The sequence below is a fragment of the Myiozetetes cayanensis genome, unplaced genomic scaffold, assembly GCF_022539395.1.
Source record: "Myiozetetes cayanensis isolate MyiCay16 unplaced genomic scaffold, myiCay2020 scf2-11, whole genome shotgun sequence".
In the NCBI taxonomy this organism is placed as follows: domain Eukaryota; kingdom Metazoa; phylum Chordata; class Aves; order Passeriformes; family Tyrannidae; genus Myiozetetes; species Myiozetetes cayanensis.
Window position 1 is genome coordinate 93,391,667 of NW_026087411.1, and position 21,709 is coordinate 93,413,375.

General features: G+C 36.0%; 1 protein-coding gene across 3 annotated transcripts in view; it reads left to right on the forward strand.

Moving 5' to 3' along the window:
- The window catches only part of CSMD1 (CUB and Sushi multiple domains 1), a 1,108,336-nt gene that overhangs the window by 1,003,771 nt on the left and 82,856 nt on the right, over window positions 1-21,709 (forward strand). For all 3 annotated transcript variants that reach the window (XR_007628921.1, XM_050315426.1, XM_050315427.1), the window contains exons 48-49: window positions 5,259-5,405; window positions 16,020-16,208. Coding sequence is in view for 2 of the 3 variants with exons in the window: in XM_050315426.1 (XP_050171383.1) it covers window positions 5,259-5,405; window positions 16,020-16,208 (336 nt within the window). In the remaining variant the exon portion in view is untranslated. The remainder of the gene's footprint in view (window positions 1-5,258; window positions 5,406-16,019; window positions 16,209-21,709) is intronic.

Sequence of the window (21,709 nt, forward strand, 5' to 3'; positions counted from 1 at the left end):
AAAATTAATTGAGTCCAAATACTCAAATTTGAGTTCAAAAACTACCTACTTGCTCTATAGAATAGCAGACCAGTGCTGTTCACTGATTGAATATACCACCATTAGATTTTTTGACCATCTTTTTTGAGGCAAAGAGTAGAGAAATGACAAAAACCCAATTTCTAGTGCTACTCACAGTATCACCTCTCAAAGGGCCCTACTTGATTCTTATTTTCTCCTGAATTCTAAACTTATTGTCACTTGATGTGTTCTCATTGATTGATTAGGATAATTAGTTTCTAATTGTTCTTAAATATATTTTTATTCATTTGGAAACCATTATCATATCTTTGCTCATTAACCAAGAATATAAGATAACTATGATAGAAACAATTAATATTCAGTATGGGAGTTTCATAGTATGAAAAATATGAAAGAGGCATATCATTTTCGGTATCTTGCTCTAAGTACTTCTCTTAAATACTAAGTTTTTAATGTCTAAAATTATCAATTTGTTTTCACTTTTTGGTAACAAAATTCTGAAAAATACCACAGTATTTTTAATTATTTTAAAAATGCCACTTCATTAGCATGATTTTTTCTTCATAATATGCATGTTGGTCCATACCAGGTTAGTGCAGAAAAAATCTGCAAAAAATTTATTAAGACTAGCTTTTCCTCTACTCTATTTTATATTTAATCAAGAAAATATATAGCATACCTGGAAATTTTCTAGTAGCCTGATCACTTTGTTTTCATTTGAAAAATAGTGTTGAAACTGCTTAATTTGCCTGATGCATTCTTTTGTTTTCTTTCTTATGAATTTAAATGTAATGAAACCACATTATCAAGTACAGATCTGAGAGGAGAATTAACATAGTTTCTATGTTTTTAAGCATTTTCATTTCATGGCATGAAATGATATTCTCACAAATTCATCTCTACTGCAGCTTTACAGAAGTAATTTTTTCTACCACCTACCAGCAACTCTAAGCGAGAAAGATAATGGCATATTTAAAACCTCTCAATTACAGTGCATGTAGAGATTCCTGAGCTACTCTCAGCAAGTTGATATTCAAATATGCCACATTGCAGTACCTTGCAGAGATACTTGCTTGTGTCCCTGTGGCCACATTAGCAATGTGCTTTGCTGGACTAATTAGTTCTACATCTCAGCACGATGAGCTTGTTGGGGCAGAAGGCAATGCTGATGTGGCCATACTGCTTCCATTGATGGCTATAACTCAGACTAACTCGTTCATAGCTAGCTTAGGCATTTCCCTGTATTGCTGCACTTTGCAACAAATATATGTCCTATCGTGGGATCTTGTGTGGCCCAAAACAGTGTACATTACTCTAGGTTAGTAGAACTGCACTGATCTACCTAAAGTAGCTTAAGATACATCATCAAACTTGACGCAGAAACTGTATAAAGATTGGAAAGACAAATTTTAGAGAAACAGTGTTTGCTAAGGCACATGTCTCTGATTACTTCATAAGGCAGCTTTGGAATGCAAACCACAACAGTGACTGTATCTACCTGACTTCACTGTAAATTATGGTGCTTCAGCAGCTGGATGATGATCAGGATAGGCATCCAGTCAGTGAGGTCACCCTGGTCAGCTGGGACCAATAAGCCTGTTAGACATTCCCGCTTATAAGTCATACCCTTAAGAAATCCATCTGAATTCTAAACCAGAGAAGCCATAAATGTACCATGAACAGTTATTAAAGTATTTTGAACTTGAAAACACTACATTCAGTCTATTCACATGGAATATCATTCATTCAATACAGAAAATATTCTTTTTTTCTCCTGAATTCTAAACTTATTGTCACTTGATGTGTTCTCATTGATTGATTAGGATAATTAGTTTCTAATGGTTCTTAAATATATTTTTATTCATTTGGAAACCATTATCATATCTTTGCTCATTAACCAAGAATATAAGATAACTATGATAGAAACAATTAATATTCAGTATGGGAGTTTCATAGTATGAAAAATATGAAAGAGGCATATCATTTTCGGTATCTTGCTCTAAGTACTTCTCTTAAATACTAAGTTTTTAATGTCTAAAATTATCAATTTGTTTTCACTTTTTGGTAACAAAATTCTGAAAAATACCACAGTATTTTTAATTATTTTAAAAATGCCACTTCATTAGCATGATTTTTTTCTTCATAATATGCATGTTGGTCCATGCCAGGTTAGTGCAGAAAAATCTGCAAAAAATTTATTAAGACTAGCTTTTCCTCTACTCTATTTTATATTTAATCGAGAAAATATATAGCATACCTGGAAATTTTTTAGTGGCCTGATCACTTTGTTTTCATTTGAAAAATAGTGTTGAAACTGCTTAATTTGCCTGATGCATTCTTTTGTTTTCTTTCTTATGAATTTAAATGTAATGAAACCACATTATCAAGTACAGATCTGAGAGGAGAATTAACATAGTTTCTATGTTTTTAAGCATTTTCATTTTATGGCATGAAATGATATTCTCACAAATTCATCTCTACTGAAGCTTTACAGAAGTAATTTTTTCTACCACCTACCAGCAACTCTAAGCGAGAAAGATAATGGCATATTTAAAACCTCTCAATTACAGTGCATGTAGAGATTCCTGAGCTACTCTCAGCAAGTTGATATTCAAATATGCCACATTGCAGTACCTTGCAGAGATACTTGCTTGTGTCCCTGTGGCCACATTAGCAATGTGCTTTGCTGGACTAATTAGTTCTACATCTCAGCACGATGAGCTTGTTGGGGCAGAAGGCAATGCTGATGTGGCCATACTGCTTCCATTGATGGCTATAACTCAGACTAACTCGTTCATAGCTAGCTTAGGCATTTCCCTGTATTGCTGCACTTTGCAACAAATATATGTCCTATCGTGGGATCTTGTGTGGCCCAAAACAGTGTACATTAATCTGGGTTAGTAGAACTGCACTGATCTACCTAAACTAGCTTAAGATACATCATCAAACTTGACGCAGAAACTGTATAAAGATTGGAAAGACAAATTTTAGAGAAACAGTGTTTGCTAAGGCACATGTCTCTGATTACTTCATAAGGCAGCTTTGGAATGCAAACCACAACAGTGACTGTACCTACCTGACTTCACTGTAAATTATGGTGCTTCAGCAGCTGGATGATGATCAGGATAGGCATCCAGTCAGTGAGGTCACCCTGGTCAGCTGGGACCAATAAGCCTGTTAGACATTCCCGCTTATAAGTCATACCCTTAAGAAATCCATCTGAATTCTAAACCAGAGAAGCCATAAATGTACCATGAACAGTTATTAAAGTATTTTGAACTTGAAAACACTACATTCAGTCTATTCACATGGAATATCATTCATTTAATACAGAAAATATTCTTTTTTTCTCCCTGAACTAAAATACAAAAAAATCTGTCATTGAAAATAGAAGGAAATGTCAACTTTTAGCTAATATTCAGGAAAGCATCATATGACTGAAGCAGAAGTTGAGGGTTTAGTTCATTATAGAGACAAATTTTAAAACAATAATTAAAAAACTGTCAGACTCAAGAACACCTAAGTCATGCTACTGACCTTCCTAAAGACCATCTGAACAGCTGCCTGCTAGGTAAGATAAAGAAACTGAAACTCTACTCCAAGAGAAACAAATCTAAAATACACTGAATCAATCCTCTGATCGCCCAATGACTAAAAAATATGGTGTAGCATATGGTACTGCAAACTAATTTCAGGATCACTAATAAGGATTCTCACCTTGTTACTTGTAGTGGGTCTTTATTAGTAACTGTACTCTTTTAGTCCCTTTATTTGAGGATTTATTAAGAACATATATATTCCCAACTGTAACAAGTGTATTATAAACAGACTTTACAAGAATTAAGAGGGAAGCACAGAGGAACTGAGTGAAATGTCATATTTCAAATCATTTTTTCAAGCAAAAGTAAGAATTGACTTTAGCATTCTTTATTGTTTATCCTACACTGTAATTGTTAAACACTAGCTCCTTACACTAACTCCCTAATATGATGAACAAACAAGTCACCAAGAATTTTGATGAGGGCATGCTGGGCAACCTATGCCTAAAGCTATGCTTATTTTTCCTTATTTTGTATGCGCATTTATTATTAAGAAGATGTTTAGTAATACTTATTTAGCTGTAATATTGTCATTATGTTGAATGAACTGCAGTTCTTAAGAACTGGGAGGTGGTCTTAATATTTATTGTGGTTTCTATAGCCTTCCTTTTGTACCTGAAATGTCGCAGTCAGAAAACACTTTTTTTTTCTTTTTTTTTTTTTAATTGGACTGGGGGAGGAGAAGACTGACACCAATTGCATTCAGTTTTTAGGTGTCTTTTGATTCAGTTTTATTTTTGTATTTTCATTCACTGATTAGGCTGCAGCTGTTCAAACTCAGCAAAAAAAAGTGAATGAAGCAGCTCTTTATTTGTAGTAGCAACTGTGACCAAGATAATGTTAGTTGAACATTGCTCTCCTAAACTTGAAAAAGCATGGAACAAAAAGCATAGTGTGCATATGAAGGGGAGCAGTTCTGCTGGAGAAAACAAAACCTTCATATGGAGGAAAAAGATGCCATTTCATGTTTTATAAAGCTTTTGTTTAGGGATTGGATTGATTTTTTTTTTCTCTTGAGTATATGTTTTTCTATTGTATAATTAGCCCCCAACATTTTTTTTTTGTGCTTCTGTGGTTTTTTTGTGGTGAAGATACCAGTCTAGTGCCAGGACACATTTTTTCAACATCCTGTATTTACCATAACTGTATATCTTTTCACACTAAAATGAAATTATAATAAACACACCAAGTAACAGAGCAGAGCACTTTTGCACTGTGATGATCTTACACGTGAAGGAGCATTTTTAACTCTGTGTTTACTATGCAATATGGTGGTATTTAAACTATACAAGATGAATGATGTCAAAGAATGTATATATTTGCTACTGCTCACTAGTTAGATAAGAAATTAAATTAATAACAGTTATAAAAGGAAAAGGAGTAGAAACACAACCTCATTCAATGTAATTGTATCAAATAGAAAAGAATTTTTTTTAGAAAATGCACTATTTTTTTACGGTTTGTGGCAAAATCACAAAAATATATTGGTTTATATTTCTATGAAGATGGACAGTTTTAATAGACATCTGTTAATTATTTCTCTGAAAATGTCAGCTTATTTCCTATCCTATTGTGTTTACATTCACTTAAACTCATTGCACTTCAAAATTTCAATAACTTCTTTCTTCATCTCTGAAGGTTCTTCTGGGCAAAGCCCTTTACTGGTTGCTTTAAGTGGGAATCATACTGGGCAACTGAACTTCACAAGCAGAATGAATCAGCTCTATCTCCGCTGGTCAACGGATCATGCAACCAGCAAGAAAGGATTCAAGATCCGTTACTCAGGTAACTACTAAAGGTGTCCATTAAATTATACTTTGTGGTTATATGTACTATTGTCCAGCTGCACTTAAAACCATGAAGATAACTTTTTATAATGTACATTTTAAGGATGTTTAAACATTCTACTGTAAGTTTAAGGTAAGCACAGAACTTGGTCTCTCCCCTTTTTTTCCAGTGTGCCAAAGATCTCCAGATTAATGCTTCTTCAATTAATACTTCTCTGTGCACCTGCTTTCTTGTTTTATCAGACCTAGTGAGGCCTTTGAAATGTAGTAGTAAGGATACCTCTTAGGTTTACCATTTCCTAGAGTTGCAGTTCACAACTCTCATTACTTTGTTTTTCTTCATGCACAAATAAATGGAAAACTGGGGTGGAGGGGGAAATCCCTGTCGTGGTTTTGCCCACCAGCCCATCCCTGGGGCTGAGGATGGTTTTGTCCAGGTGATTTCCGGACAAAAAACCAATCAAAAAGTTCAGTGACACCTTTGCTAATTACATCTTTAAGAAAACGGAAGAGAAGGTGATGGCGCAGTTGAAATTAGGAGCAGCAACCATGTAGGAGAGACGCGGTGGGCCCGAGGAGGGCCAAGGCCCCCTCCTCCCCGGCTTGGGCCGGGGGGGGCAGGTGCAGCACTGAAGCCTCTCTTCTCTCTTGTGAGAGAGTGAAGAAAAAAAGGTTTAAAAGACGAACTGCTTAGACGAGAAACCGCTGTAGAAGAATTCCAGCCATGAGATAACAAGACTTTCAAGGTCAAAGCTGCAGTCGCAGGAGAGAGAAGAAAAGTTCGAAGGGGGGAGAGCTGCTTTTTCTCCTTTTCGCTCTCCCTCCCTTCAGCAGGGTAAAGACTGAAAAATAAAAACCCTGCCACCTGTAGAAGTTTACTGGGGTGAAGAGACCCCCCATGCGGCTCACAGAGGAGCTTGTGGATGCACCAGAGATTTGTGACTTTAACAGAGAGAAAGCCTTATGCTGGAGTAAAAGCGGCTCAGATGAGGCAGAGTCCTGTTAAAGACTTTGTGACCCTCGAAGGGATCGATGCTTATGCTGGAGCGAGACGGCTCAGATAAGCTTGGGATCTCAGTGAGAGATCCATGCTGCTGCTGTTGAAGATTTATGACCCTGACGGGTATTAGAACCTACGCTGGAACACAAAACGGTTCAGGTAGGGATGTTGGGATCCATGTGTGGGATCCATGCTGCTGGTGCTAGAGAGAACCTACGCTGGAGCAGAAAATGGCTCAAGTGGGATATTGGGATCCGAGTAAGGGATCCAGACTGGACCCATGCCGAGAAGTCAATCAAGGACTGTTCTCCCATGGGGAGGGACCTCCGTAGGGAAACAGGGGTGAACTCTTAAACCATTATCCCCTGTAACCCTGTGGAAGAAGATCCATAGTAAGCAAGTGTCCCCTTGCAAGCCTATGGACGGAAACCCCTCAGGACCTGGGTAACCCTCAGCCTTCGGTTTTAACCCAGGAGGGGAGTAGGCCCAGCCCTGGAGGCTGACACAGAATAAGAGAAAGATAAAGAAGTTCCAACTGCGACGAAAGTGCTGCAGAGTTACTAGAGAGAGAGAGAGAGCTGGAATTCTGAGAACAGAAAAGGACTGCTTCTCCTCCTTGGACTGATATAAAGGGAAGTGGGGGGAGAAGTATCTTCTGTAAATACATAATACCTTTTACTTAAGTAGATATAATTCTTTAGTTTTAGTTTGTTAATAATAAATACTCATACTTTTTTTTTAATTCAGTCTCTTTTTGTCTGCATAAACCTTCTCTCAACTAGTAAATCCCTCATCTCTTCAACAGGCTGCATGCAAATCTGGCATTGTGGTGACATGAAAATACGCAAATAGTCCATCTAAATAGTGTCAAAATTATTTCCCTTATTAATTAAAAAAAATTTGAACAAACATTGAAAATCCAGTGCAGTACTGGATTATACATAATGACCCTTATCCAGTCTGTTTAAGATCTTTCCACACATACATTTACGTTGGTACTAAAAGACTTTGTTGAGGGATCATTTACCTGATGTAAATAGTGTGTGAGGGAGAGACAGGTGATAATTGCTGTCATTAACATTTGCGCTTTTTTTGTGTTTGAACTTGATTAGCAATGTAAAGGTTGTGTGTGTTAATTTTGGTTCTTAATAATTGTCAATATAAATTACATAGAGAAAGAAATATTAAGAATATTTTAGCAGAACATTTCATCAAGCACCAGGTATCTCCCATTTAGTCATGCTAAAGCTGACTTCTTTTTTCTACCATCTATGCACTGCCTGTCTAACTTCTGGAAAGTTTCTCTTGTTGCTGAAACAGAAGATTAGAGCTCAGCTCAGAGCATAATAATCATTGTTTGGGGGATTTAAGAACTATAAGCAGAACTGTGAGCAGTGAGAAAAAAAAGCAGTCAGCAAAAGCATTATCTCCAGCTTGCAAGAAGCCTTTGAAATATTACTACAGACAAACTGAAACTGAGGGATGGAAAGGAAAGTTCTTTTCAAGCATACTGGAGATTCACTTAGTTTTTCATAGTCAAAAAGAAATTACAGGACTTATTAGATGGATCAAGAGTGGGCAAGAGCAAACAAAGAAAACTCTAGCCCTCAAATGTGTGGCAATGAAGGGAGTGTGCTTTCAGTTGTTAATTCAAAGTCAAGAAGCAATATCAGGGTCACAAGAATAGATATCATGTAAATTATTTGTTCTGTAGGTATCAAATTATTATGGAGACTTATTTTTGAGGAATTTGGGGAAATTATTGTATATCTTTGCCTGTACCCAAAACGTGTTTTGCAGTAGTGAAGCAGTGGTCTGTCTAATTTCTAGGCTCAATTCATCAATTATTATGGCACTAACTGCAACTAAAAATAAAATTGGGAGGCTGGAGACAGATATGCAATCCTTATGGCTATGTCTTAGGAACAAACAACAGTTTAGCTTTTTCCACTTCACTAGCAGTCAGTGCCTGCATTTTTCTCTAAACTTCTGTACACTTTACATGAGATTCAATGGAAATAATCAGCATGAAAGAAGAGTAACAGTGAGCGGCAGCATAAACAATTGGATTTGAATCTTAATGAGGGAGAGCAACACCATGAAAGTAGGAAAAATACAAGATCCCAAAAAGGCTATTGATACTGTGGCAGCTGTGACTGAGCCAGCAGGCTTCCTCATAATGAAGAACCTATTGAAATGAATTACTGCCCTTCCATAACCCTTCTCTTCTTCTCCAGCTATGCCAGTGCACGAGATTTTATAAATTGTAGCTTTGTCACAATTAGATTTCATTTGTAGATACAAATTTTATTCACTGTTCAAACGTGTAGAAGTTTTCAGAAAAATGATTAATATTTTCTTTAGCATACAACCTTAGTTGTGTAAGCGGTTTGTCTAATAGTAATGGTATGTTTTCTATCTTGTGGTTTAAGGTTTTTCACTAAATCTCAGTAGAAAAAAGCCGTAACATTACAGAGGAGGGGTGTTCTTTTAAGGGCTTCGACATATTATAGAGGCACTAACATGATTTTAATCTAAATAAGGCATTTCCTAACTGCACTAATACCTAGATATTAAATGATCTCTTTCTTAATCTATGGAGTATCTGTATGGCATAATGAAGCAAGGAGGGGAAGCATCAGATAAATTTTCTTGCAGCTCTAGGGAAGTTATCCTTTTTTTTAGTTTGAAAGGGATATAGTATGGTAAAATCACTAAAATGGAGGAAAAAAATATAAGGAAAAGGTCTTGTGTGCTGAAATATCTTTTTTTTTTTTAATGCTTTTGTAGTGCTTGAACTTGACTTCCTGATGCTGCTGGGTTCTACCCAAACTGTGCAGTTTATTACAAATAGGGAAGATCTGTGAGTGCAGAAAGTGGAACTGGCTGAGCCCAGGCTAGGAAACCCACTCTATAGAGATGAAAGTTTGAAACTGCTTTGAAAGACACCTGAAGGACACGCTTCTTGGTTTTTTCTCCCTCAATGATTTATAGAACTGCAGCATATTCCTACCCAGGCAAGCTAGGATAAAAGTATAGAAAAGAAGAGGTTTCTTTTTTAGGTAGTGGTAAAAAGAATGAAAGTGCACTACAGTACCAGGCATACACGCTGGAGGTACAAGGACTTGGGAACCAGATGGGTACTTCCCTTGCTACTTTGCAAATTGACATTGCTTAGCTGCTTTGTAATTTCCTGCCAATAGAACTGAAGGTATATGTATTACAAACCCCACAGGTCTCTATTTTACCTTATACATTGGGTCTGAGTGGCCAGAGTTTTGCAGCAGTGGAGGGGTTTACAACTGTGGCTTCTGTGAGACACTGTCAGAAGTTTCCCCCATGTGTAATGGGGCCAAGTCCAGCCAGTTCCAAGACAGACTGGCTGCTGACCACAGCCAAGCCCATCAGCCATGGTGGTAGTGCCTCTGCAATAATGCACTTAAGGGAAAAAAAACTACTTCAGCAGCAACCAGAAGAAAGGAATAAGAATATGTGAGAGTGATGACTCTGCAGGCACCAACGCCAGTAAAGAAGAAGGAGGTGGTCTAGGTGCCAGAGCAGAGATTCCCTTGCAGGCTGTGGTGAAAACCATGGTGCAGACCATGGTGAGGGCAGGCTGTCCCCCTGCAGCCCATGGACTTCCGTGGTGGAGCATATATCTGCTTGCAACCCCTGGAGAACCCCATGCTAGAGCAGGTGGATGCCTGAAGGAGGCTGTGACCCTACAGGAAACCCATGGTGCAGAAGACTCCTGTCGGGACCTGTGCACACATGGAGAGAAGAGCCCACAATGGAACAGATTTGCTGGCAGAATTTGTGACTCCGTGAGGGACCTGAACTGGAGCAGTCTGTTCCTGAAGGACTACACCCTATGCAAGGGACCCGGAATCTGCAGCCTGTGAGAAAGACTCACATTGGAGAGGTTCATAGAGGACTGTCTCCTATGGGAGGGACACCATGCTGGAATAGGGAAAGAGTGTGAAGAATACTCCCCCAAGAAAGGAGTGGCAAGAACAATGTGTGATGAACTGACTTCAACATCCATTTGAGCCCTATATTGCTCCGTAACTCCATCAGGCAACTAAGCCCCACTCAGCTGCTTTCTCACTCCCCCTACAGCAGGATAGAGTAGAGAATCAGAAGAGTAAAAATGAGAAAACTTGTTGGATAAAATAAACATATAAAGTTTAATAGGTAAAATAAAAGCATAAAATGTAAGCATGTAAGCTAAACAAAGGCATTAAGGGATTTGAAGGAACATTTTTTGTATATGCATAATTCCAAACACAGTACTATTTCTATGAATACTTATAAATATCTTCTTCATATTAGTTTTTTGCTATTGATCAAAGATACTTCTGGGAAATTAGGCCCTTTGCTAAAATAAATTCTTAGAGAAAATGTCATATTATTCACCATAGAGACTGAAACCTACAAAATCCCCTGTGTGTTTTGGACATCCAGTTTAAAAAAATTTTATTTTTTAATTGGGAGTTACTTAACTGAACTCGCCTTAGACAGAGTGTCTCAAATGGCAAAAAAAAAAACTCCCTCAGCACAGATATTTAAATTTTCCAGCTATTAAGAGAATATGCTTTGTTAAAGGAAGAGTGTGGTCCTGCAAATACAAAATCAGTGTTTATCTGTGTTGCTGTCCACACATGCATTGACTAGTTATGTGGGATTTAGCTAGGCGATTATTACCTTGCTGGTATTCAGTTGCAAGTTACAAATGGATGTTTCAATTATAAGTGAGCTGAAAATCTATGTTGCCTTGCAAAATACACTGATGTCTAAGAGGCCTTAAAGGAATGTGGATGCTACGTCATTTGGAAAAGTAAATTAAATCTAAAACTGTAAAGCTGCTTCAGTCTCTGGAATGGTCATAGAAGTTTATCACATTTTGTGGTAAAACACTGCCGTTCCTAGATAAGTGCACTCTTCTGTCATTACACCTATTTCAGCCAAGCCTCATGACATTTCAGGGCACATTCCCCTCTCAGCAACTGCCTGGGGGAAAACCAGCATTTTATCCCAGTGGTCCTTGACACAAGGCTGCAATATTTTATGAGCTCACTGTATGGATTTCTGCTTAAGCTCAGAATTTTCACTCAACTAACAGTGGCTGTAGTTTTCAGTCTGACATTCTTCAAGCATTTGCTTGCACTTCAGGTCTTCAGGCATTTATTTATTGTCTTGTGTGTGGTTCTTCTGTTAATGTCAGTTCTTGACCTAGAAGAGGTTGTGTGTTTCATCCTGGGCTCCAAAGGAAGTTCAGTTTAAAGAACAGGTTAAAAATTACTAAACTATAGATTGAGAATGCATTGTATGGAGTCTTATCAATATTCCTTCACTATATCAACAAGTGTATTTTTCAGATGTAGAATCAATCCATCTTCAAAATTTTAGATAATTTGCTTCAAATGTGTTTCTTCTTTTAATGCTATCTATAGCTTAGACATAATAGATTTTTTTGAGTATCAGCCTTTTCTATAAATATTGTGCTGCCTTTTCAGTAGAAAAAAATGTAAGTTTTACGTGGAGGAGGACTGCAGGCACTGCTTGCCTGTAATCTTGTTGCTAGTTTCTGACATACTACCAGTCTACTGCCACTACTTTAAAATGTCATTATTCAACATTTTTATAAGAGTGGGAGGTGGATCTAATCTATGTTAAATAACTGTTTTAAACAGAGGTTATCAAAATATATATGATTTATATCACAAAATGCATGTTATTACGGGTTTCAGGCATACTATTTACAGCCATGAAATTGTGAAGCTCCTCTGTAAGCACAATCCCTTTCTGATATGTTGGATCTTTTTTGTACCGCTCTCTGTTTTACTATTCATTGTACTTATAGAAATTCACCTCGCTTCTTGTAGTCCCATTCACCCTAACTTGATTGTTCCAAACCTTACACTCATTCTCATTCTAATACCTGTACCAAACCAGTCTAGCTGTGCTCCCCAACCTTTTTATTTGATCTCCACCCTTTTCCTTCCACTCCCTACAAATCATAGTATACTTTTAGTGGTTCTCTAGTAGACAGCATCGGGTTGTTCTTTATCTAAGCTTACATCAGTCTTTCCCTTCTAGCTTCCCATTGTAATTTCCCTTGCTTTCTCTTTATGATGTCTCCCCTAATTTTTTACCCTCAGCCTTCCTTGCTTCTGTCTCTGATCTCTTTCTCTGTCTCCCATTAGTCAGTTCCAGTTTTATAAATTTTTCTTTCCAGTTTCTTTCACTGAATCATATATATATTTGCTTGCATCACATTTTATTCTGAACACAATCTCAGTCTCTGATACATCCATCTTTTTGGTACCACTTCTAATAGCTAACCAAGTCCTTCTCTTAACCTCTAATCTCTCTCTTTCTGTTTCTCATCTCACTGTATAATCTGTCATGGCTATTCTTCTCCTGGGCTTTTAAAACCAACACCTTTGTGTCAAATATTCTTTCTCTCTTTTCTCCAATTATAGCCTCCCTTCCCTGTCAAACACATCTTCGAGTTTTATATTCAGACTTGAACCTCTGCCTTTAACTTTCACAAAGTCAGATGACCACAAAGCATTATCAAGATGTCTTGGTTCCCAGATCTCTTCTTCCCTATTTCTTCCATCCCCATGCAGCTGCTGCCACTCACTCACCTTCGATTGTCAGGAAAAGTAAGCATTAGTAACAGTAGATTGAAGAGATGGTTGAAAGCAACAGACACTCAGGAATCACCAACATATGTGGGAAAGGAGGATATAATTTTCTGTAGGTGATATGCAATAATAGCCTTTAGGAATTAAGTATGGCCAAAATGATGTTAAAGTAAAGTCTGGGTGATATTGCTGTTTTATGTTTCTCTTGTTTTCTTTTATCAATTTCTTCTTAGTTCAAAAGTGGTTTTGCTTGATCTTTTTCTGAACACCATTTAGTTCACTGGAGAGGTTAAACTATGTCTTCGGTCTCAGGGTGTTGTTAATTGTTACAACTGACTGATAGATTTCCCCTGTGCCTCCCAAGGAAAATTACAGTATTTTGACATCATTCTGTGTCATTCAGCAGCCTGAATGTCCCATAGTCCATGCCAATTTAAAGATAATCTCTCTGGAAGTTCATATATATATTGTTGAAATTAACCACAGCTAAAAAAGCCAATCAGAACTCAAGTACAATCTGTTATGCAAAAGATCTTGATAAGGGCAAAAATCCCTATGCTTTTATGTCTAGCCAAGAATTTACTGTTAGTATAACTGAATTGTTAGCAGTTTAATAAAAGTCTATATCAAATGATTCTAGGGGAAAAAGAAAGAAGACATTAAAGCTACTGTACAGAAAAACAATATGGTTAGAATTGTTATTCTGAATTACTGGGTTACAGGCAAATATTTTCTGTCTAGAATTGTAGCACTGAGGAAATAAAGTTGGACTTTTGTCTGAATGGCATGTTGTGTTTATGACTCACCTGCTATTCTTAAGAACTACTAGCATATCTACAATTAAATAGTGGATAAGGGCTTACTGGAGCTGACTTTAGTGGTCACAAGCTGCTTGTTTTGCAATAACAATATAAGTTTTTTCTTCAACAGTTTGTAAGAAAAACTAAAACTGTGTTTACTGTGTTTCTTTAAATGTCAAATCCCCTATTAAATTAAAAGAGTAATTTTATAATTAATGTAATTTAGTTAGGCATGCAAGTGAATGTCACTGTGCTTATAAGGGATACAGAACATGACCCCAGACAATTGTTTTACAGGTCCTTCCTGTTTACTAATTTTAATTCTAGTTTTAATTTTTCCCTTTATGATTTAATGGTTTTATTTATATTATATATTTATTTATATTATATATTTATTTATATTATATATTATTTATAATCCCCAAGAGAAAGAATGTATAGAAATAATATTTCAAGTAGAAATAATGTTGCTTAATTGAGAAGTATATAATGAAATTTCAACAGATGACAGCATTTTCAGCATCTTTAATATAGGATTTAGTTTTCCTTCTTATGTTGGGTGGCATTTCTTAAAAATATTGACTTTAGTACACCGCATCTAAATCCAGACATTTAAAAGAAGCACTTTAGTTAGGAATATAATCAACTCTATGATCTTTGTCAGTGAATAGAAACATCCTTCTTCAGGTAGTAATTGATACCATAGATACACCTTAGGATGACAAAATATACATTAAAAATAACTATAATAATAATAAACAAACAAAAAACAAAAACCCACCAGAGATCTAGATATTAAAAGCAAGATCTGTAACTTTACACTTGTGAAATAAAACCCCAACTTCTACTGAATAATTTTCTACAGAAAATCAAATTAACATCACAGTATACCTAAGATACATTCCAGTATGATGAAGGAAGTTAGTAATATAACAGTAGTTGCAGTCTCAGTGTCCTAAATCTCAGTATATTGACGTTTAGTTATCAGTGGAGTTCAACACTGTCTTCCGCATGAAGAATGTTCACAGGCTTATTTCAGTGGTGGAAGTTCCATCCGATTTATTTTGAGCAAGCCATGGTCCTGCTATACTTCTCCTGAAAAGATATTAATCTCTGTAAGCTTGACTTGGTACATGCCTGCTGCAAATATGCAGTGACTTGTACATCAGCATAGAGTCAAGGTAATTATTTTATGTTGCTTTTATCTGGCAATAAATATTTGCATGCAACAAATAGATTTGTGTTAAACTCCATGTGTGTCAAACTATACTGTACTTTTGCTTGATCTGGGTCCAGCTTGGATAACCATACTCTATCCTTGTGTACAGACATTGCAACCTTTTTTAAAAAATTGGCTTTGTTACTGACTTTTTGACACCAAAAAATTGTACTTTCTTACTTCCTTATCACACATCTAATAATTTCCATTTATATGTTACAAGTCCTTGAGGACCATACTGGTCATGGAAACGTCTGTAAAAAACATTAGTAGAGTAGTGATTAAAACTTAACAAAGTTTACTTTCATTTCAAAACTTAAACAAGTGCATTCTGTCTTACCTAAGATATGGTATAAATTCAGCATTTAAGAATTTACACTCAGTTAAGTTAAGTTATTTTGGTAAAAAATTAATTCAATTGCCAAGTAATGTCTTTAAGGAAATGTACCAAAAAAATAACTGCCTTTTAATATGAAAAAATGCATCTGATGAATCAGTATGCTGTTATTTCTCATATAATTTTTTAACATATTTAAGAAAATCTTTAAAGTTTGATATAGATGTCTAAGGACACTGGATTTTTTTAATAAAGCTGTTTGGTATTTTTTATATTGTGAATTTCAAATAACATTTTTGCACCTATAAAGTTATCAAATGTGAAGTAGGTTGTTTTCGAAGTTTGAGCGAACTCAGTGAACAATCTGTGTTTCTTGACTGTATTTTGCTCGTTCAATAACGTAAACTGGTTTGTGATTATAAATTATGTTTTTGAATTTCATTATGCTTCTGCATAAGTAGATTGAATCTTCACTGAAGATTCCAAAGGTTTTAGTACTAGTTTTAGTGGTATTCAAAGGTTTTACATGTCATAAATAATGTGACTTTCGCACATTAAGTGCATTCTATGTATTTTTAATAATGTCCCTTTTTTGGTGTTTAGCTCCTTATTGCAGCTTAAACCCTAACTTGAAGAATGGTGGAATTGTAAATAAAACAGGTGGTCCTGCTGGAAGTAAAGTTCGCTATTACTGCAAACCTGGGTACAGAATGATTGGTCACAATAATGCCACGTGTAGGCGTCACCAGAACGGCATGTATCAGTGGGATTCCCCTGTGCCAATCTGCCAAGGTAAGAGAATACTGCCTTGTTGAGTACGCTTCTCTAATTTCACTGCAAAGAATATTTCACAAAACAAGGATACAGCATTGTCAATACAACTGTATGCTGAGAGACGCACTGGTATCGGGAGTTCATCCAAATGCATATTGACTTGTGTATTGAATGTGTGCAGTGCAGAAGCATTAAGAACTACTCATGCAATCAAATACAGACCTAATGAAAAATATGTTTTCGGTACTTTTTTCTCTAGTAAAATATGCATCTATGAACAGCCCACAGCTCATGATATTGTTATACTACAGAACATTTTATAAAAATTCAGTATTTACAAGGAATTAGTTAATTATTTATTATTTTAGAAAATCACCTTATAATGAGTGCTTTAAAGACATATTTTGTAACTTTGTTTTGTTTGGTTGGGTTTTTTTTTTTAGTATCCTGGAGCTAAGCAGAGTCTACTTTAGCTTACTCCAGACATCTGTTAAGAGTAGTTACCATTTGTCAAATATTTATGTCCCGTCTCTAGAAGTGTTCAAGGCCAGGTTAGATGGGCCTCTGAGCAACCTGGGCTAGTGGAAGGTGTCCATGCCTATGGCAAGGAGTTTGGAACTAGATGGTTTTTAAGGACACTTCCAAGCTATTCTATGATTGTATGATAAGATCGGGGACATGGGGGAGAGGAAGAAGACTGAAAATTCTATCCGTATCATACATGGCCTCTTCTAACATATTTTCATTTGTGTCTGCTTCTAGTCTGCTTTACTTACAGGATAAAGTGGTAGTAGCATTCATAGTAAAGAACATCTTTGATTAAAACCTGCATTGAATTATTCTTAACTTTGTAAGACATTAATAGCAGTTTTTCATGTCTTCTTCAAGAAAAGGGTTTTACTTGAGGTTCCATCAATGATGATTCAGCTATTTCTAAAGAGTATAAAATGGAAGTTCTATTTAGTGCATTAAAAAAAAGCCATCTGAGATTTGGCATGATGCTTACTCTTCTGTTGAGTGTGTGCTGTTTGCAAGAATAATTAAAAGCTGCAGAGATTTGGCTACAGTTGAAGAATGTGAAGGAATAGAGTTCCCATCTTTTGTACAGAGTGATTTGGTAGCTAAATATTTCATATGGATTAGTATTTTCATGCTGAGATGGGCCATGTGGTTATACCCCTGGGAGAAGCTCAGACTGTCAGTGTGCCACAAGAAGGACCTGTGTATCTGTGCTTCTAGAATCCAGGACATCTTCTAATCTCATATGCATTATGTGATATGGCATAATGCCATATATATGCCATATCGGATGTGATATGGCATATGAGTCTGTTTGACCTTCCTGAAGGTCAAATCATGGGAGAATCTGTGTGGATCTGGACATGAGGAACATTTAGGGACAAGTACTGCTTTTGAACTTAATGAAAATTCATTTTAGGTGCCATTTCTGACGCTGGCATTGGAACTGAAAGTTCAGACACTTTGCACTAAAGAACATGGAATGATGAATAGGCCTACAGTTTGGGATCAGAAAAGTGGAGGATGCAATTCTGTTCAAGATTAAGATGACATTTAAACATCTGTATGTGAGATAAAGTTTTGATTCATTTACCTAAACACAGAAGTCTAGTGTCATTTGAGGTGCCCTGAGGCCCTTCATCTACGAGTCCAGAAAGGCACAAGCTCCTATGTTATACATACTAGACTTGCAGGATGTCTTGGAGGCCTAAGAATCTCAGGTTGCTCTAAACAATGGGAAAAGGGAACAAGTCAAGACCCATCTGCCTAAAGTATGTTGTAGCTGATCTGGTCAATACTGTCACATAATTTGGGAGTTTTTTTGCTGACTAGCCAGTAGGTGTCTTTTCTAAAAAGGTACTGAAATTTTGGCATCTTGCTCTGGAACTCAGGTACTTGGGGCATGTGAGGATAGAGACAGTATTCTGTGTGTAGACTGGGGCAGTTGGGGCCATAAAATTTAGGAGGTCCTACATCATACTTTTCTTCTGAATTTAAGATAGCACGATTCCTCTGCTGTCAGAAACTCTATGGAACTGTAACCCCTGTGTTTCTACTGCTTGTATATCGATGTTAACCTGTTACTGCTACTACCACTATTGTTCAACCAAATAGCAGAGTTTGTATGATGAAAATATGATCAAACTCTTCAGAATTCTTAAAAAAAATTAATTTTTTTTTAGAATTGTCTAATTTTTAAGTAGTTTTCTTTCACATTTCTAGTTTTTATGTTCACATTTTTATACCAATGGCAAAGAAAGGATTTAGAATTTGCCATTCTAACTTTGAAAATTATATCCAAACATAATGAGGTGTGTGAAGAGTTCTGAATAATGGAGAAAATAGTTATTTGAACAATTTAAGAAAAAAGTCCCCCCTTTCAAGGACAACATAGAATAATTCACAGAAATTAAGAGGGAAAATGTACAGATGTGTGCAGGACTTGGCATGAGGTCCCAGGATTTGATGGAAAAACAGGGGTTGAAGAGTCCCAGAAAGTAATAGATTCTGAATAAAACTTAAGCAGACTCAAGAAAATTATAAAATACTTCAGACAGTGTGTCTTTCCTTATTTTATCTGTATATGCAAGAAAGAGCAGTGAAATTTTAGCAATGTAGCATGTTCATAAATACCTTTTTTCTTTAATTTTAAGCTGTATTTACAATTTCAACAAAATAGGTGGCTGTGAGTATGTAGATTTCTGTAAACTGTAGGAGAAAAATATTTGTAAGATAGGATCTTTATTATAAATTTCTTGTAAATGTAGGATTCCTCATTTTAATATGTCACTTTACCATGCTGGCACAATTATTCCAACTTGTATGTCTGGAAAAGGCACATATTTTTCCCTAAACTCTGAAATGGAGAGTATATTTCTAAATTTATTTAGTATGTGTTATGCAAATACATGCTTTCCCTTTGAAAATTAGTTAAAATTACACATTTTGTCCAGCTCATGGATTTCATTACAGGATCTTTGATGAAGTCTGAAATTTCTGTAAAACTGGTCCTGCAGGGTTACCTTTGTAATTAATAACTTGAGTGTGTCAGAATTAATGTTTGAAATTAGGTTTGATCATATTATCAAAAAGGGGAATTATTTTTTACATATTTATTATACCATCTAATTTTAATATGAACACATCTGAGTTAATCTGATAGGGTCAGAAGATATTTTTTCAATTCCAGTCTTCTCTGGATGCCTGTTATAATGTCCTGAACACTGTATAAAGAACTTGACTCCTATCTGGGAAATTAGAACTTACTGTTATTTCATCTGTGAAAGAAAAAGAGAAACATGAGTCATATTACATTCAGAATGTTTATAAGGACAGAAAATAACAATTCTATTATATATTCTATTCTATTCTATAACAGTAAGTAGCTGCTAAGAAGAAAACAGCTGCTAAGAGGAAATAGTATAGTCCCCAATAATGATACTTGAACCACATATGTCATCTTAGCCACTGTTTAGCTCATGGAGAGGTTTCCATTCTGGGGGAGAGTAGGAAAAGAAGGCTAGGCTCAGGGAGGAAGAGATGATAAGAGAAAAGTTTGGCAAGAAGAGCAGTTAGAATAAAAAACAGAAATCGAATTTCAGGGTCTATATGGATCAGCAGTGCTGGGCTGCAGATATCTGGAGGCTGAGACATGGTAGCAGCGAGAGTGTAAGAGTATCTGTTTGTCTGACAGGCATGAGCAAATACCCCTCTTTATCCCACCCATTCATCTGCTGGGCTCAGTTTTTGACTTGGCTCTTCCTGATTTCTCCCACTTATTATAAATATAATTTTAAAGAGCCTTGAAAAACCCTGGCTGCTCTTCACCATTTGAGTTACTCCCTGGTAGGTTTATAAAAGAAAACTGGAGGTATTACTTTACAGAAGTTCTCATCTGAATTGTAGGTACTTGGAAAGGCTCAATACTTATGACTGGGTCATGATAAAAATATAGCTTATGCCAATATTTCCTGCTTAAAATGCTGATATTTCAAAGCCTGTCTTTATGGGTCCCTCTGTGCTTGCTGAAATGCGTACATGCATATTGTGGAGCTAGAGAGCCTTGTACTTTTTGCCATTATTCCAGGACCCTGGCTGTGTTTTATGTCTGCCTTGGGGAAATGGGCTTGAAAATATCCATTTGCAATTTGCACAAGATGCATGATTCTGGGACCTCCAAACTTCTTCTTCATAAAATTAATTGTTTGGTGGTTTTGATCATGGAATTAAACTTGTGCCTTTTACCCTTTTTGTAAATGCTATTATGCAAAAAATGTCCCTCTTAGCACCCAGTCTTAAAATAAAAATGTGAGGTAAGTACCCTAACTTAAATATTCCAAATCCCGGTTTCCTCTTATAAACCAATGATCGTATTTCAAAATATAAAGCAGTAAGATAAATATATTACTCTGAACTATAAAAGCCCAGAAGTTTAAGGGGGAACTTGGTAACATTCTTCTAATATGCTAAAAGTAGTTCAAAAGAGTAATTAAATAATTAATTTATGTTCTTTCTAGATAAAGGAATTACAGCTAAGCTTACTTTAACAGGATCTTAAGTTTTTCTTTATTTTTTTTCTTCTTTTCTCAGAGCAGCTAGTGAAATACTGAAATAGATTGTCTGTGGAGAATGTAGAACTTTCATTATTGCAGGTCTTTCAAAAACAAATTAGATGAATATTGATCAAGTATAATTCTGACTTGTGATAGGAAAATAAAGTAGATAACCACTTAGAACAGGGTTTTTTACACCCACAATCCTGTTCTCACTTTCTTTGTTCCTTCTCTGTGTATCCAAGTCTAAGAATTGGCATGGCTGTCTCCAGTGTTTTTGATTGGATATCGTATACATAAGCCACTCAGCATATTTTTTGTTTCAAACTCTGCTTTTAGGGACTTCTCTGTTTCTATCTTCAAATTTAGTGTATTTAAATGCTTTTCTCAGCACTATGTTCAATGCCAGAAACAGGTCACTGAATGATAAAAGCTTGTGGATTGACTTTAAGGATTTTCTAGTGCATGGAAATAAACTCAATGTCTGACTGTAATGCAATCTCCAGCTTCATTTCTGTAAGCAATGAATTTGTCTGCTTTAAAGGGATACAGGTACATAGATACTTTAAAGGTAAAGGCTTGCCACAAACCTTAAATTTACAGGTTTTGATAAGGAATAAATGTAAGTATGACATGTGGAACATGAAAGAGCAATTAAAACTGCATCTCAGTTTCTAGGTCATAAAAGGCTTTTCTGCTTGTATTGGAAGAACCAAATTTTTCTGCTGTGCAAATTGATAGATACAATTAAGTTTGAGTTATATTTTTCACACTCTGAATGCACATCTCCCAGCTGGAACCTGTCAGTCTCATCTAATCATTGACCTAAGAAGTATTTTGACAGTTCCTCAAGTCAGAAGATTTTCTCACACCATTTTTTTATTGTTTTACAATCATATGAGCAGCTGAGAGCTTGGTTATAACACATTAGTGACATTGTTTCCACAG